Source organism: Pipistrellus hanaki, assembly GCF_964339955.1.
Source record: "Pipistrellus hanaki genome assembly, chromosome: 3".
NCBI classification, from domain to species: Eukaryota; Metazoa; Chordata; class Mammalia; order Chiroptera; family Vespertilionidae; genus Pipistrellus; species Pipistrellus hanaki.
This window is the reverse complement of record NC_140505.1, coordinates 40,038,526-40,054,661: the sequence shown is the minus strand read 5'-3', so window position 1 is coordinate 40,054,661 and position 16,136 is coordinate 40,038,526. Positions and strand designations below refer to the sequence as shown.

The window sequence follows — 16,136 nt, the reverse complement described above, 5'->3', positions numbered from 1 at the left end:
CATGACCATATGGGCTGAGTAAGAGGCATATAAATCTGTAATATATATTAGGAAACCTTCAATCCTTTTATATTTTTATATTTAACCTCCCTATCTCCATAAGTAGGGTGCAGAGTCAGCTAAGAGATACGGGAGGATCATACTTTTTTTCTTATGATTTTCAAACTAATGAGGTATTTACAAAAATGACTGGGTCATGCTTGCCTCTCTCTTTGGGAGCATGCTTACATTTTTGTCCTTGAGGAACAAAAAAGAGCCCTCAAATGAATAAGAAGGAAAAGGTTGTGGGGCTTGGGTGAATAGCAGTTCTTTAACCTTTTATTTGTTAACTTAGATTAAACTGAGCTGTGCTTTTCTATCTGAGAGTGGGTGTAGGAAATCTGGTCCCACAGCCCACCCTCTCTTCTGACAAAACACTGTTTGAAGGCACAACATCTCCTGTGAGCAGTTGTTAATGGAAACTGTCTCCTGGCAACTTGCTTTAGTAGCAGCTCAAGAAGCTTGAAGTTCAACATGTTTCATGATATTAATAAACACAAGGCTAAGAGCTGGCAGTCAAATCCTTGGGAGCTGAATCGTGCATCGACCAAAGGCCATCCGGATTTAGATTCACTTTTTTGTACCAGAACTCTCTAGTCTTCGATTTGGGGTCTGTGCCCTGCTGCTGTGGGCCTCCCCCTGCCTACCAGTAAAAACTGCAGATGCCCAGTGACCAGCAAAGACAGCGCCCTTTTGGAGCAAAGTAATTTTTTCTAATGTGCCGTTGCTTGGGAGGCCCAGATGGTAAGATCAGCTTCTTCACTGTAGCTTTTGGCAAGAGTTCACTCAGACCTCCCTCAACTGAGACCCTTTCGGTCCAAGTTGAATGGGAAATCGAACAAAACCTTCATTTGAGGGAACTGAAGGGAGTGAGTCTGTCTCACTGGTGGTAGCAGGAAAAGGATTTCCTTGTATTCAGTGCACTTCATCTATTTCCAATAAGATGACTTTCCAGAAAGTGAAATTAGTTATGTTCTGGCTTTCCAATGGCAAAACATAAATGTATTTCATAATTTAGCAAAAAAAATAGTAAGTAAAAATAGAAGTTCTGATGTTTGCATACTGAATCACATTGAATCATCTTGCACAGCCCCAGATATAAACACATATCTCCAACACCATCCCAACACACATGCTTTGGAGACCATGCTATAGGCAATGTCCCTATAAAGCCTAGTGGTTAAAAGTAATGGTTCTGAAGTCTATGTTTGATTTTGAATCTCATCTACATCATTTACTAGATGCATGGCAAGTTTTTTTGTTGTTGTTTTTTTACCTCTCTAAACTTCTAATTTATCAGTTGCAAAGACGGCATAATGTACTACATCAATACACAACGTTTTGAAGATTGAATATGAGTGAATTACAATAGACAAATGAAAAGATGCTAAATATCACTAATCATCATAGGAGGAAACCAAGATGGCAGCATAGGTAAACACCTAACTGCAACCTCACACAACAATTTCAATAAAATACAACTAAAATACAAAATGGACATTACCCAGAACTATAGGAAAGTTGACAGACTGGAAATTCTACAATGAGAAGGAAAGAGAAAACCAGTAGGGAAATCATAGAAATACAAATTAAAACCAGAATATATCACCTCCCTCCTGTCAGAATGAGTACCATCAATAAATCAAGTTTGGCCAGGGTTGCTCAGGGGTTGAACATTGGCCCATGAACCAGGAAGTCACAGTTTGATTCATGGTCAGGCACATTCATGGGTTGTGAACTCAATCCCCAGTTAGGGGGTGTGCAGGAGGCGGCTGATTGATATTTCTCTTTCATCAATGTTCCTATCTCTCTATCCCTCTCCCTTCCTCTCTCTAAAATAATAAAAATATTTTTAAATAAATAAATAAATACCAAGTGTTGGCAAGGATGTGGAAAAAAAAGGGCACCCTCCTGCACTGTTGGTGGGAATGCAGATTGGGGCAGCCAGTATGGAAAAGGTTCCTCAAAAACTTAAAAATAGAACTACCTTACAACTCATCAATCCCACTTCTGAGTATTTATTCAAAGAAATCCAAAACACTAATATATGCATCTGATAAGATATATGCATCCCTTTGTTCATTGCAGCATTATTTACAATAGCCAAGATATAGAAAAAACCCAAGTGTCCATAAAAAGACGAATGGATAAAGATGTGGTACATTTATAAAATAGAATAGTATTCAACCCATAAAAAAGAATGAAATCTTACCATCGCAATGGCATGGATGGACTTAGTGGGTATTATGCTCAGTGAAGTAGGTCAGACAGAGAAAGATATTGATAAATATCCTATGATTTCACTTATATGTGAGATCTAAAAAGTTAAGTAAACAAAACAGAAATAAACTTATAGATACAAAGAACTGATGGTCGCCAGATGGCAGGGGGCTTGGGAGGATGGGTATAAAAAGTGAAAGGGGTTAAGAAGTACAAATTGTCGATTATAAAAATAGTCACAGGGATGTAAAGTACAGCATAGGGATCAGAGTCAATAATATTGTAATAACCATGTATGGTGTCAGATAGGTACTAGACTTATCAGGGCGATTCCTTCATAAGGTATGTAAATGTCTAATCACCATTGTACACCTGAAACTAATACAATAATTTAGCTTTTATATTATGTCATCTATAATTGATAAATTAAATTTTAAGAAATGAATCTGAGTGCCGTAGCTCAACGAAAGCTCACAGTTAACCCCAATGACTTTGAGTCAATTACTGACCTGGGCTGAATATAGCAAAGCTCTTAATGCGCTATGTGCCCTCACAACAAGTTTTCATTATTTTTAACTTTTTCAAAAAATACTAAAACTTTCCCCTCAAGTTTTCATTATTTTTAACTTTTTCAGAAAATACTAAAATGAACATTCATATACCTACAGTATAGACTCAGTAATGGTTGACATTTTTGTTATTTTCAAATAAGTAGAAAACAAAGCACTTTATCCCTAAATATCTCAGCATGAATTTCCTAAAAGCAAGCACAATCTGTCTCTTATTGCAACCACAACACCATGATTGCACATAAGAATGTTAACAGAGCCGAAACTGGTTTGGCTCATTGGATAAAGCGTAGGCCTGTGGATTGAAGGGTCCCAGGTTCGATTCCAGTCAAGGGAATGTACCTTGGTTGCGGGCACATCTCTGGTAGGGGATGTACAGGAGGCAGCTGGACGATGTCTCTCATCGGTGTTTCTAACTCTCTATCTCTCTCCCTTCCTCTCTGTAAAAAATCAATAAAATATATATTTTTTTAAAAAAGAATGTTAACAATAATTCATTAATCATCTACTGTCTACTTATGTAAAAAATTTCCCAGTAGCTCAAAACTCTTGTCTTATAGCTGGATACCGATACCGGCTCCAAATCCCAGATTCAGTTAATTAGCATTTGTTTGCTATGCTTTTAGAGTCTCTTTTCATTTATAACAGTCTTTGTTCCTTTTTTCCTTTTTTTTTTTTTTTTTTTTTTTTTTTTTTTTTTTTTTTTTTTTTTTAAGAGTGCAGGCCAGTCATCTTACATAATACAAGTCTCTCACCTTTGTGCCTCTATCTCCAGTATTTCCTATAAATAGGAAGTTGTTAAGTCAGTAACTTGATGAGATTCAGGTTAAATATTTGAGACAAGATTACTTGTTAAATGAAGTTGTCAGAAAACAGTATTTGGACAGTTCTTTCTGTTTTTTGTTTTTGCTAATCCCTTTGTTTTTTAGCAATCACTCCACCCTGCCAGTATCCTGCCTCTTTTGTCTAATTTTACAATTCTAAAGAAGTGGGGACGAAGATGGTACCACTGTCTGCCTGGAGTCAAGTATTCAGGACCCTCTCACAGACCTTAAACTAAAAATGTATGTCTCTACTGAAACTGTCAGAAATTAGAATTAACTCCAGATAAATTCTAAAAGCAGGCTCATGTTTTCCCTGTGGACCCCAACAGTACTTTGGGGGATTAGAGTCCGAAGGCTTAACAAATTGTTTAACTTTCATAATTTTGCAATAGCATAAATGAAAAATATTTAAGATTTAGGTGTCACTAATATTACAGTATTTAGTAATAGAGTATAAAATAGTGGAAAATGGTAAATATAATTTGCAAGTTTTGGAGAAAATTAATTTGTCCTTCAATGGCTCATTTGGGAAACAAGACAAAAGACATTGTAAATCTCAAATTTGATTTTAGGTCTTTGTTCCCATCAGATTTGCGTTATTAATGAATTGGGACTTGCCATTATTGTCAATAAGACATTTGTACTAAGTGTGCTTGTTAACTGTAAAGCTTAGCTCACTATTATATGCACATAGTTTCCAGGAAATAAACAAAAACCAACCCAGATCTGAAACTACAGCAAAGTAGTCCCACATATTGCTCAGAAATAAAAACAATAGAAAGTATTTCTAAACAGTGTAAGACTTGAAAAACTTTTTCTTAATTTCTTTATTGAATAAGGCATTACATATGTGTCCTCATCCCTCCATTAACCCCACCACCACCACCCCCACTCATATCCTCACCCCCCTGGCGTTTTAGGCTTATATGCATGCATACAAGTCCTTTGGTTGATCTCTCCTCCTTGCCCCCACCCTCCCCCACCTTCCCTCTGAGGTTTGACAGTCTGATCGATGCTTCTCTGTCTCTGGATCTGTCTCTTGAAAATGAAAAGGAAATTGCAGGCCTTCAGATGTTCTTTAGAATCAAAGGCATGATCCTCTCCAGGGGTGAACAGTGTCCGTTTTTCCCAGGTGTCTGCATCACCATTCCAGTCGTAAAGAATTGGCCAATGTTTCTGTGCAGAATGTGAAAATGGCATTTGCATCTCTCACTGCTCCTTTGCTATTATCTCCTTCTATTGCACACTGAACATGCCGGGGTGCACACAGCCTGCTCATGCATGACCTGTGCTGTGTGGGGACTCATCAGAGAGGATCCACATCCTCACTTAGCTGCATGGCTCCTCTCATCCCCTTGGAGACAAGAGCGCACATTGTGTGACCCCCAAACATTTTGTCTAAGCAATATTGTCTGTGACCTGGTAATAGAGTGAGACAATTAAATCCATTTTCTCAATCGACATTTATTAAGCACCTACTGTGTGCAGAAACCTGTGTGACCAACTTGCCCTGGTTTGCCCAGGGCTTTCCAATTTTAGCACTGAAAATTCAGAGTCCTGTAATCCCCCATGTCCCGGGCAAACTGAGATGATTGGTCGCCTGACCCATCCTCAGACAAATTAGAGCCTTAGCTTTGCATCAAGAAGCATGTGATCGAAGAGCAAATAAGAAAAGGTACAGTTATAAGTTTGAGGTGACCCGTACTCGGAATCATGAATAAGCCACTGGGGAACACACCATTGAATCTAATATAACTTGGGGACAGAGCACACCTTGGAAGAAACAATGCTTAAATTTAGTTAAAGAATGATTAGCATAACACACACACACATTTAAATTTTGAAAATATTAAAAGAGGAGATACCTGTGGAACATAATGTAATTTTATTCTTTCTCTGTGTCAAAAAATATATATATATTTGGTTCAGATTCTCGCAGCATAAAGGTGGTAACTTTGTTATGAAATAATCAGGAAAGGGATGCTTATTCCTGCTATCCTTTCTAATGGAGCAGAAAAAGCCTTACATATTTCGGTCCTGAGGCTGGGGAAAGTTTCCTGAATGAGTTATGAAGAGGCAACACCTGACTCTTTCTCTGGGGTTTGTGTTTGAGAACACTGAGAAAGAGTAGCCTGGAGGTGGGAGCCCAGATTGGAGGTAAAAGACACCAAAGCTGAGAAATTTTATTTCTGACAAACTTAATTTTGAAAACAATTCAAACTTACCAAAAAAAATGCATTTCAAAAAATTATATATCTTCATCTAGGTTCACTATTCATTTAAAATTTGCCACATTTGACCCTAACCGGTTTGGTTCAGTGGATAGGGCGTTGGCCTGTGTACTCAAGGGTCTCAGGTTCGATTCCAGTCAAGGGCACGTATGTTGGTTGCAGGCACATCCCCAGTAGGGGTGTGCAGAAGGCAGTAGGGGTGGGCAGGAGGCAGTTGATCGATGTTTCTCTCATCAATATTTCTAACTCTCTAACCACTCCCTTCTTCTCTGTAAAAAATCAATAAAACATATACTTTTAAAATTTAAAATTTGCTTTCTCTGTTTCTTCATGCATCTTTATATTGATTATTAGATGATGATGATGATGATGATTAAGGCATCCTAGAGTAAGTTGTGGAAATTATAATAGTTATAACTCTTTCGTTCTAAATACTTTAGCATGTATCTCTTATGAAGATGATATTCTTCTATATCACCATAATACAATTTCATATTCAGGAAATTTAACATGAATACAATATTCTACTGATATGGTGCTATTATTCAAATTTTGCCACCCATTCAATAATGTCCTTGATGGATATTATTTTCCAATTTAGCATCCAATCCACAGCCGGGTACTACACTTAGGTGCCATATCTCTTATTTCTTCTTAATCTGGAAAAACCTCTCAGCCATTCTTTGTCTTTTATGACTGATGTTTTGATGAGTACAAGGCAGTTTTTTTGCAAAAAGTCCCTAGCTTTGTGTCTGTCTCGTGTGTCCTCATAATTAGATTCAGTTTATGAATTTTGGCTGCAGAAATGATGTGCCCTTCTTGTCACATCGCATCAGGAGGTACACGACATCAATTTGTCCTGATACTTTGATCACTTTGATCACTTGGGGACCTGCCAGTTTCTTGCCTGTAAATTGGCCAGTTTTCCCTCTGTAATAATACATCATCTCAGGGGGAGTGTACTTCGGGGTTGTGTAAATATCCTGCTCTCCATCAGACCTTTTACTCAACATTTTTCATATTTGTCCTAGTTTGCTAGGGCTCCTGCAGCAAAGTATCACCAACTGGGTGGCTTATGACAACAGAAATTGAATGTCTCACAGTCTCAGGGCTTGAGGTCTGGGAACCCAGTGTCAGCAGGGCTGGTTTCCTCTGAGGCTGGGAGGGGAAGTCTGCCCCAGGCCTCTCCCCAGCGTCTAGGACTTTTCTGGAAATCCTCTGAATTCCTTTACTTGTAGATGCATCACCCCAGCTCTGCCTTCATCTTTATGTGATCTTCCCCTTGTGCGTCTCAGTCTTTGTATTCAAATTTTCCCCTTTACAAGGATAAATTCACATTGGATCAGGGCCCACCCTCAAAATCCCCTTTTAACTTCATCATCTTTGACAACCCTATTTCATAATAAGGTCACGGTCGCAGGTACTGGTGGTTCTGACTCCTGCACCTTTTGCAGGGGACACAATTCATTGATGATATTTGCTAAGATCGGGTATTACCATGGTGGGTGCAGAATGGTGATTTTTCTAACTAGCTTTCAACATTTATCAGTTGAGATTTGAGGAGTTGGATTTTTTTGTAATTGAGAAACAGAATGTATATCCATCTATGTGCCATCTATCCAGGAATGACACTTACCTTTAAAACAAAAAGAAATAAAAATGAATAACAACATACACACACATCTGTGCCTAGAGAAGTGGGCAGAAAAGGACAGGCTCTTATTACAAACTTTCTTACCCAGTCAGATGGCCAGGAAGGCAAGCAAGGGACAGTCTGTGGGCCAAGGTCATAGGAACGAATGGGAGGAGGTGGGGAGAGACTCAGAGTGCAGATTTTAGGACCTCCTAAACATTTCTGGTATATAAGTTACTTCTTGGAATGTCATTACTTGTGAATTGTTCTTCACACTCTAAAGCAAAGCTAGCACCCCATTATTCAAAGAGAGGTACCAGTTTCTCTGATTGAGCATTCCCGTCATCTTTAGCACTTCATGGGTGAGCAGATGCATCCCAGGACTGAAGCCCCTTGTCGTCATCGAACCACAGTTAAGCAGGAGCCAAGAACTATCATTCTAAAACTACTGAGAAACATGACCGGAGCCAAAATCAATTGTCAGAGTCTTTTTTGTCTTTGTGTTCACTCTTAAACCTGACAAAAGATCTTTGGAAATTTTTTTCTCAAGTCTATACTCCATCCACAGTAAACACAGAATACTTTGTGCCCAAAGACTATTGATCTCAAATGTACAACACCACCATTAAGTCTCAGTGGTTCTCCCTTCCGAGGTCAAGTATAGATTTGCTAGGAATGTCATAACGAAGTACCACAGACTGGATGGCTTAAACCCACAGAAAGTTATTGTCTCACAGTTCAGGAAGTTAGAAGTTCAAAATCAAGGTGTCGGTGGGATTGGTTCCTTCTGAGGAAAGGATCTTTCCCTGGGCTTGTAGGTGGAGGTCTCCTCCCTATGCTCCCTCACATTGTCTTCCCTTTGTGCATATCTGTGTCCAGATTTCCCCTTTTTGTAAGAACACCAGTCCTACTGGATTGGAGCATCCAAATGACCTCTTTTTAAACTTATTTACCTCTGCAAAGACCATCTCTCCAAATAAGATCACATTCTGAGGATCCGGGGGCTGGGACTTTAGCATAAGAACGTGGGGGACATAATTCAACCTATGGCAGATGCATTTCAAATGTGTAAACACTTGCCCCATGTTCATGTAAGTAGAGCAGGAAATCAAGGTTGTGACTGCATGGTCCTAGATGTTAATTATGGAACTGAAATGGGACTGAATTTCTTGCCTACTCTTTCCCAGGAGCACAGTCAATGTGGAGCCTGAAAACACTAAAGATGGTGTGACTAAGCTTCTCCGGGCCACCCATCCACAGGGCTGTGAATGGTACACTTGCCTGTGTTTGGAATGACTTTTTCTCATTGGCAATAGAGATTTTTAAATGGGTTGCTGCCCACCAAGTGTGTGCTATATGGACCTATCAATTAGTCAGGAGCAGAGGTTACAGCAGCTGAATTAGTGACAGTATGTATTTCTTGCAGAAACAAGTAGACCATTGGGAAAGATGTTTTATCTCTTGGTGCATTTATCTGACATCCAGGCAGATGAATTCTAAAGAATGTATTTGGGGTGTTTGCAGTAAGGCACACCTACCTCTCCCCTTTGGAGAGGGACCTGGAGCCAGTTGAGATGCTTCTTAAGTTCTTAACTCAAAGGATAGAGGGGAAAGAAAAGATGGAAAACAAAAAGCAGATTACGTAGAGCTCTCTGCCAGAAGCTAGAGGAAGATTGAGGGAGGAGGAAAGGAGGCTTTCCTGGGCAACAAATCCTGTCTCTCTCTTAAAACCTACAGTTTGTACTGGTTCTATCGCACATTCTCTCACCCACCCCTAAGTTATGCCTTGTGTAGAGATGGACAGCATCTGGGGAGAATGGTCACTGTCTTCCCTTGCTTTCTTGATCAGGTCACAGACATAAAAGAGAAGCTGAAGCTCTCTAAAAAGGTCTGGTCGGCGTTGCCCTACACCATCTGCAAGGATGAGAGCGTGACCGCGGGCACGTCCAACGAAGAGGAATGCTGGAACGGGCACAACAAAGCCAGGTGAGGGGCGGCTCGCTGTTCTTGCGGACGGGGCTCTGTGCATCCGGCTCAGGAAGGCACTCCTGGCACAGCTCCGCAGACCTGTTTATGCAGAAAGCAACGGAGGGTGGAGGGGACAAGTCGTCACTTAGCGACAGCTGTTCAGAGTGACAGGTTTGATGGGCACCTGGGAGCACTTACTCTCAAGGTGCCATTAAGCGTGGAATCCTTGTTCTGAGTGCCGTGCCTCTGGATGAGGATGGAGGCCTGGTGACAGATGCCAGGTTACGGATATCCTGAGATCACGATGAGCCTTTTATGTTCACTTAATGACTTTAAGGCAGGGGAGCTATTTTTATCCGCAGTTAAATTTGCACGGCTTGCTGGTGTGTTGTGTGTGTGTGGTTTTTTAATCACAAGTTAAACAGGAAGTGAAAATTCAACTGTCATTTTTTCATCCTTGAAGATAAAATGTGCCTTGAAGTGCTCGTTGAAAGGGAAGGGGAAATAACATGACTGAGGGACAAGCAGGAGAGCACTCACATAGGTCCTGTGCCTGGGAAGTCCCACTGGAGCCCCCCGATGAGAGATGGTTCTGTTGTCACCCCAGTACTATCGCCACTTGATATGAAATCTCTCCATTTCTTGGTTCAGCCCAGGAATGGACTTGGCCCGAGTTGTCATAGGGTGGAGAAGTTGGACGGGGGAACTGGCTGGCTGGGGGTTGGCAAGCAGGGCAGGACACCAAGAGAGGGGTCTGCCCGAACCCTCCCCAGTGGGGATGCAGGTGGTAGAGCAGCTGGTAAACTGGCCTCCAGGAACCTCTGGGGATTGACCAGCAGGTGGAGAAGCTAAGAGGGGTGTCTGTTCTGGAGACTTATTGGGCAGTTTGGGCCATATGAAGCAGCTGTGATCAAAAGGCAGCAAGAAGACACATGGATGTTAACTTCAGGAGAAAGTGCAGAAGGTAAGCAGGCATTCAGTGAGATGCTCATTAGGTATTTTTCTTACACTGTCGAGTTGTGGTTTTTAGCATCTATTGGCGGTCATATCATTAGCTTGCTGGGGAAACCTTGGCAAAGTGAAGACTAGACAGCTATGGAAAAAAGCTATATTTCAAGTAACTCCAAAATATCTTTTGGAGTTCTTTGGAAGCTTGACACTGTGAAGGATGACCAGATGGCCTAAAGGATAAAGTGGCTGACTTTCTGAGCTGCTGTTTCCCGTCTGTGTTTACCTTTCAGTCTTGGCAAAAATGAAGGCTGTGTTTTGAACCACATTCCCATGGATGGTTACACAGGTTGCTGGAGATTGGTGCAAATACAACTTTGAAGATAGCAAGTAAAAAGTGGCTGCAGTGTGGACTGGGGAGGGGACTACATGTCATCAAGAAAATGAATGGGGAAGGTAAAGATCATGGAAGTTAGAGCTAGAGGTGACTGGGATGGTTCAGCCAAGTTCCTGATTTTGTCCATCAGCATCACAGACAGGGTAAAGGATTAGTCCAAGATTACCCAACTAACAAGGGTGACAGCTGAAATCTCCCAAACCCTGGCCCAATATTCTTTTCACTTTTATATCCTGCCTTGTAAAACACAGCTCTCCCCAGATTAGGAGAACAAATGAAACAGATCCTTAGCTCTAAAAAATATTTAGTGAATCTGCCCTGGCCAGGGTGGCTCAGTTGGTTGAGCATCATCCCATGCACCAGGAGGTTGCAGGTTTGATTCCCAGTCAATACCTGAGTTATGGGCTAAATCCCATTGCCCAGAAGGGGGCGAGGGGACGGGGGGGGGGGGGGGGGGGGGCAGGAGATAGCCTTTGTCATTGGTGTTTCTATCTATCTCTCTCATTTCCTCTCTCTATATATAATATCAATAAAAACATATTATATATTTTAAAAAGATTTAGTGAACCTACATTGATTCATTAAGTCAATCATTCAATCAGCAGTATCTTTAAGCACTCCCTCTGTCCAGATATCATGCATGGCTCTGTGGATTAAATGCTATAATATGGCAATGTGGTCTGTCAACATATGAAAAGGCACAGTGGATTTTGTAACTTCCATACTGTGGGACTGTAGGCTTAGGAAAGGACCACATAGGTGGTCCTAGAACAGTACTCAGAGACCAGATTTTAATTTTATCCTGAAGACCATGGGAAGCCATTGCAGGACTTTATGCAGGTGAGAGAACTCATCAAACTTAATGCAATATCATTTGCAAAAATATGCCAGAATGCAACCCAGTATATTTTTTAAAAGATGAAGCTGTCAAATATTTGTGACTTGAATTATAATAATTTTATTGTTTCTTTTAGTTCCTTTTTTAAAAAATTTTCTACTGGCATATTATAACTTTATATTTAATAGCATAATAAGTAGATAACCAATAAAGACTTGTTGAATTAAATTTAATTGAAAGTTTTTCTTATTCAAATATTAATTGATCTGGAGACTTTTTCACTTAAAGAAATTTAACTGAAATTTTGTAAGTTGAAAAATCTATTTTTAAAGCAGATAATGACCTATTTTTTTCCTACTTTTGAAGTATAGATTTTTCGATGACAGACATTTAAGAATGCTTGTTTTAAAAAAAGAAGAAGAAAGAAAGGTTATTCTTATCATCCATCTGAAATAAAAGAACCAGAACTTTAAAAAAAAAAAAAAAATCCATTGACAGGTGTTAATGGAAATGGAACAGCAATGCTTATTAGCATCAATAGAGATTGTCACAGTCTGGAGTTGCAACACTCGAGCCTATAGGAAGAGACCACTGATAACCCAGACATATTCCCTCTCTTTATGTTTTATTGACTCCTTCAGCCACATTCTTCAGTCACATCCACTCCTGCCGCCCTTTTATTGATCTAGGTATTTAGTCAGGCCTGTCTTCCATCACCCGTATTCCTCCTGATTATTTTCTGAATGCTACTCCATAGCTCTTTACCACGCTTCCTTGATTCAGAAACATACCTATTTCACATTTGACATTTCTGAAATCAAAATTACTCCTATGGTGGATATGTCCATTTACCTCAGTGATTATTTTATTTTTCCAAATAGCTATTATTAAATGAATGGCATCTGTTGAAATTAATGACTTGAAATAGAGTGAACAGGAGACACATACATGTGGCTGCTATAGCAGCCACAGGGTGAAATCTGCTGTGTTGAGCTAATGGTCATTGGTGTGTGAGTACTGGCTCCCCTAGAATATGGACCCACCTTTGTACCCTGCCCCCACCTTCACCCATCCCTGGGAGATCTCACTCTGCTTTAATAGCTAAACTAGTCTGGAAACAGGAGGTAGAGCACGAGGAGGAGACTGTGGCCTTTGATGGGAGGAAATTGGCAGGTGGCCATGACCCTGTCAACATTCAAATCTCTATTCTGATAATACCAGGTCATCAAGAGGACCCTGTCCCTGCTTCCCCTTTCCTTTCCAGCATCATGGCACAATTTAAAAACCACTGCAGTAATGTCCATAAAAATAGGTTTCAAACTTTGAAACAATGCTTCTCAAACATTGATATGCAGGCTAAATTCTTGGGCATCTTGTTAAAAATGAAGATTCTGATTCAAGAAGTCTGGGTGGGGCCTGAGATTCTGCATTTCCAACAAGCTTCCAGAATATGCAATTGCTGCTGGCCTCGGGACTGCAATTTGAGTAGCAAGACTCTGAGGCCAAGTTTGCTAGATTTAGCACATAAAAACACCAGGCACCAATGGAACATGCTTACACTAAAAAACAGATTCCTTGTTTACCTGGGATTCAGACTTAACTGATGGGCCTGTATTTTATCTGGCAATTGCCTTTTAAGCTCCTATTAGCATGTCAGAAATTTCCTTTTTATTCCTCAGATGGTATATTGCAGCATGTTGTTTTTTCTTTGTCTTCATGGAAACCCTTGATATTCTCTTTAATGGGATGCCCTCATGGGCCATGATGGGCACTTTGAATCCCTGCTAGAACTTGATACAATTAGTGGCTTAGTCAGATCAAGCCACGGTAACAAAAATACTACAGTCTGGATAGCTGGAACAAATTTAGTTCTCATAGGCTAGAGGTCCAAGATCAAGTTGCCACAGGATTGGATTCCGGGGAGAGCTCTTTTCTTAGCTCTTTCTTAGCCATGACAGAAAGAGAGAGGGACTCTGATCTCTTCTTTTTCGAAGAGCACTGATTGCATTATGGGGGCTCTACCCTACAACCTTCTCTAAACCTAAACCTCCCAAAGGCCCCACCTCCAAATACTAGCACATTCGGGACTGAGGCTTCAGCATGTGGTTCTGGGAGAGGGAAGGCAAAAAAAAAAAAAAATGTAGTCCACAGTACTTAGTACAAAAATTACATCCTGCTGAAACCGGTTTGACTCAATGGATAGAGCATCAGTCTGCGGATTGAAAGGTCCCAGGTTCTATTCTAGTAAAGGGCATGTACCTTGGTTGTGAGCACATCCCCGGTAGGGGGTGTGCAGGAGGCATCTGGTCAATGTTTCTCTCTCATCAGTGTTTCTGGCTCCCTATCCCTCTCCCTTCCTCTCTGTAAAAAATCAATAAAATATAAAAAGAAAAAGAAAAAGAATTATATCCTACTTTATCAGAATAGCTAAGAAAGGGTTATCCTTAGAATTCATGGTAACAGCTATCACCCAAGCAAGGTAGCCTAGCAGGCATGTGCAAGGGCCAGCAAGAAAGTCAGCCTGGGATGCATGTGCAGGGACCAGCAAGAGAGTCAGCCTAGGGTGCAACACTCTAGGCTGAAACAGGAGAAGCCATGGGAGCACTCTGACTCAACTCAGACAAATAGGAATTGAAAGGAAGCTAGTAAGTGAGGGAAGAAAATCGATAATAATCTAGAAGGCCAAAGGGAAGAAATTAAAGAGTTTCGGTGCAGGTTACAAATCTAGGCTACCCAGAGTTCCCAGGGTAAACCTGGAGACCCAGGGAGGCTGCTTGCCGTCATCCTTCATCCCTGGGAGCCGAGTAGCCAGAATGAGCCATCTGTACAAAAGCTAGAGAAGAAGGATGAGATGGGAGGCAAGAAAGCACAGCTCCAAAGGAAATAAACCTTTTATATGGTTAGCACACGCAGCTCAGAACTTTCTCAGGCAACGGAAGAAAAAATAAAGCCCTTGTGTTCATATAAAGCTCTTCCTTTTTGCTCCTATATCTGTATCTTCCTTGAGGGTTGTTTTCTTTTCAGGGGATTCTTTCTGTACTCTCAGAGGAGTTAAAAATGAAAAGGGAACGAGAGAGGGTGGGATGAGGCAGGGAGAACCCAAAAGGAAGCCAGTCTGAGAGGCAAGTCCCAATAGCATGTGAATCTCACGATGGAACATACATATTACTGAGTCTTCAGGGGTCTCGACTCATTTTCAGACTCCTCTCTCTCCCCATAAGGTTGGAGAGAGACTACTTTCCACTTCTGCTCCCCGGGAGCCACTGTTTCAGCTGCCACTGTATCTTTCCTTTTTTTTTTTTAATATATTTTATTGATTTTTTACAGAGAAGAAGAGAGAGGGATAGAGAGCTAGAAACGTCGATGAGAGAGAAACATCAACCAGCTGCCTCTTGCACACCCCCTACAGGGGATGTGCCCCCAACCAATGTACATGCCCTTGACCGGAATCGAACCCGGGACCTTTCAGTCCGCAGACCGACGCTCTACCACTGAGCCAAACCGGTTTCGGCTGTATCTTTCCTTTAAAATGCCTTCTGGGAGGAGGGGATTGAGGTGCTAGATGAGGAAAGAGGTTTAGTGGGATCCTTTGGAAACAGAGCTTTTGCAGAGAGCCTCTCCTGTCTTTTAAGACCCGTGACCCTCACAGAAGCAAGTGCCATCCCAAGGAAATCCTACCTGAGGCCAGGAAGTGAATACAATAAATTGTAAGAAATAGGAAAAAAATTTAAAAATCTAGAAAATAGATCAGTTGCTGTCACAAGCCACTGAGTGGATTGACTAAGCAAAGAAAATAGCAAGTCATAATAGGTACGTTTGAGCAGATGGAAGAGGGACGAAATGATGCATGGGAATGAGAGATCTGTCAGAGGCAGTGGCTTGGCAGATCTGGCAGGACAATATTATCTTAGTCTGATTGAAATCTATGTCCCAGAGCACTCTAGCTGCATGGGAAAGACTGTAAAACATCCCCAGCATACCCAACTGGAAACACCTCAGGATGCTGGGAAATCAGTCTGCACAGAGAACTGGCAAGGGGATCCCCCAGGAAGGCTGACCCTCCAGGAAGGTGGGCAGAGACCCTGTGTGCACCTCCTGCAAGTGGTGAGAAATGGCTGCAAATAGGAGGGAAGAAGCATGCTGCTGTCGACAGCTCGCAGCCTGGAAACCTGGCTCGTGGTCTTCTTTGCTATCTGCACTGTAGTTTGCTGACTCCAGCTCTACCAAGAAAGGATGGGTTTGGGGAGCGCCCACCAATGAGTTAAGAGCCCGAGTCAAAGAATTTAGCTTTCGCTCCCTGCTGCAGCCAATGAGTTGTGTGTCCTCCAGGAGTTCCCAGACCGTTTTCTGCCACACATTCTCCAGCTGGAGGGAAGCCACAGACATCGGGCCTCGGCGTGAATTTACGCATGCAAACTCCAAAGTCTGCTGCTGTCAGCCAGTGCTAAGAAACGCACTTGGCATTTCAG

General features: G+C 41.4%; 1 protein-coding gene across 1 annotated transcript in view; it reads left to right on the top strand.

Annotated features, from left to right (window-relative positions):
- Positions 1–16,136, top strand: part of GPC6 (glypican 6) — a 1,067,089-nt gene that overhangs the window by 1,039,043 nt on the left and 11,910 nt on the right. Inside the window, exon 7 of the mRNA XM_084876725.1 lies at positions 9,366–9,502. Coding sequence (XP_084732851.1) covers positions 9,366–9,502 — 137 coding nt within the window. The remainder of the gene's footprint in view (positions 1–9,365; positions 9,503–16,136) is intronic.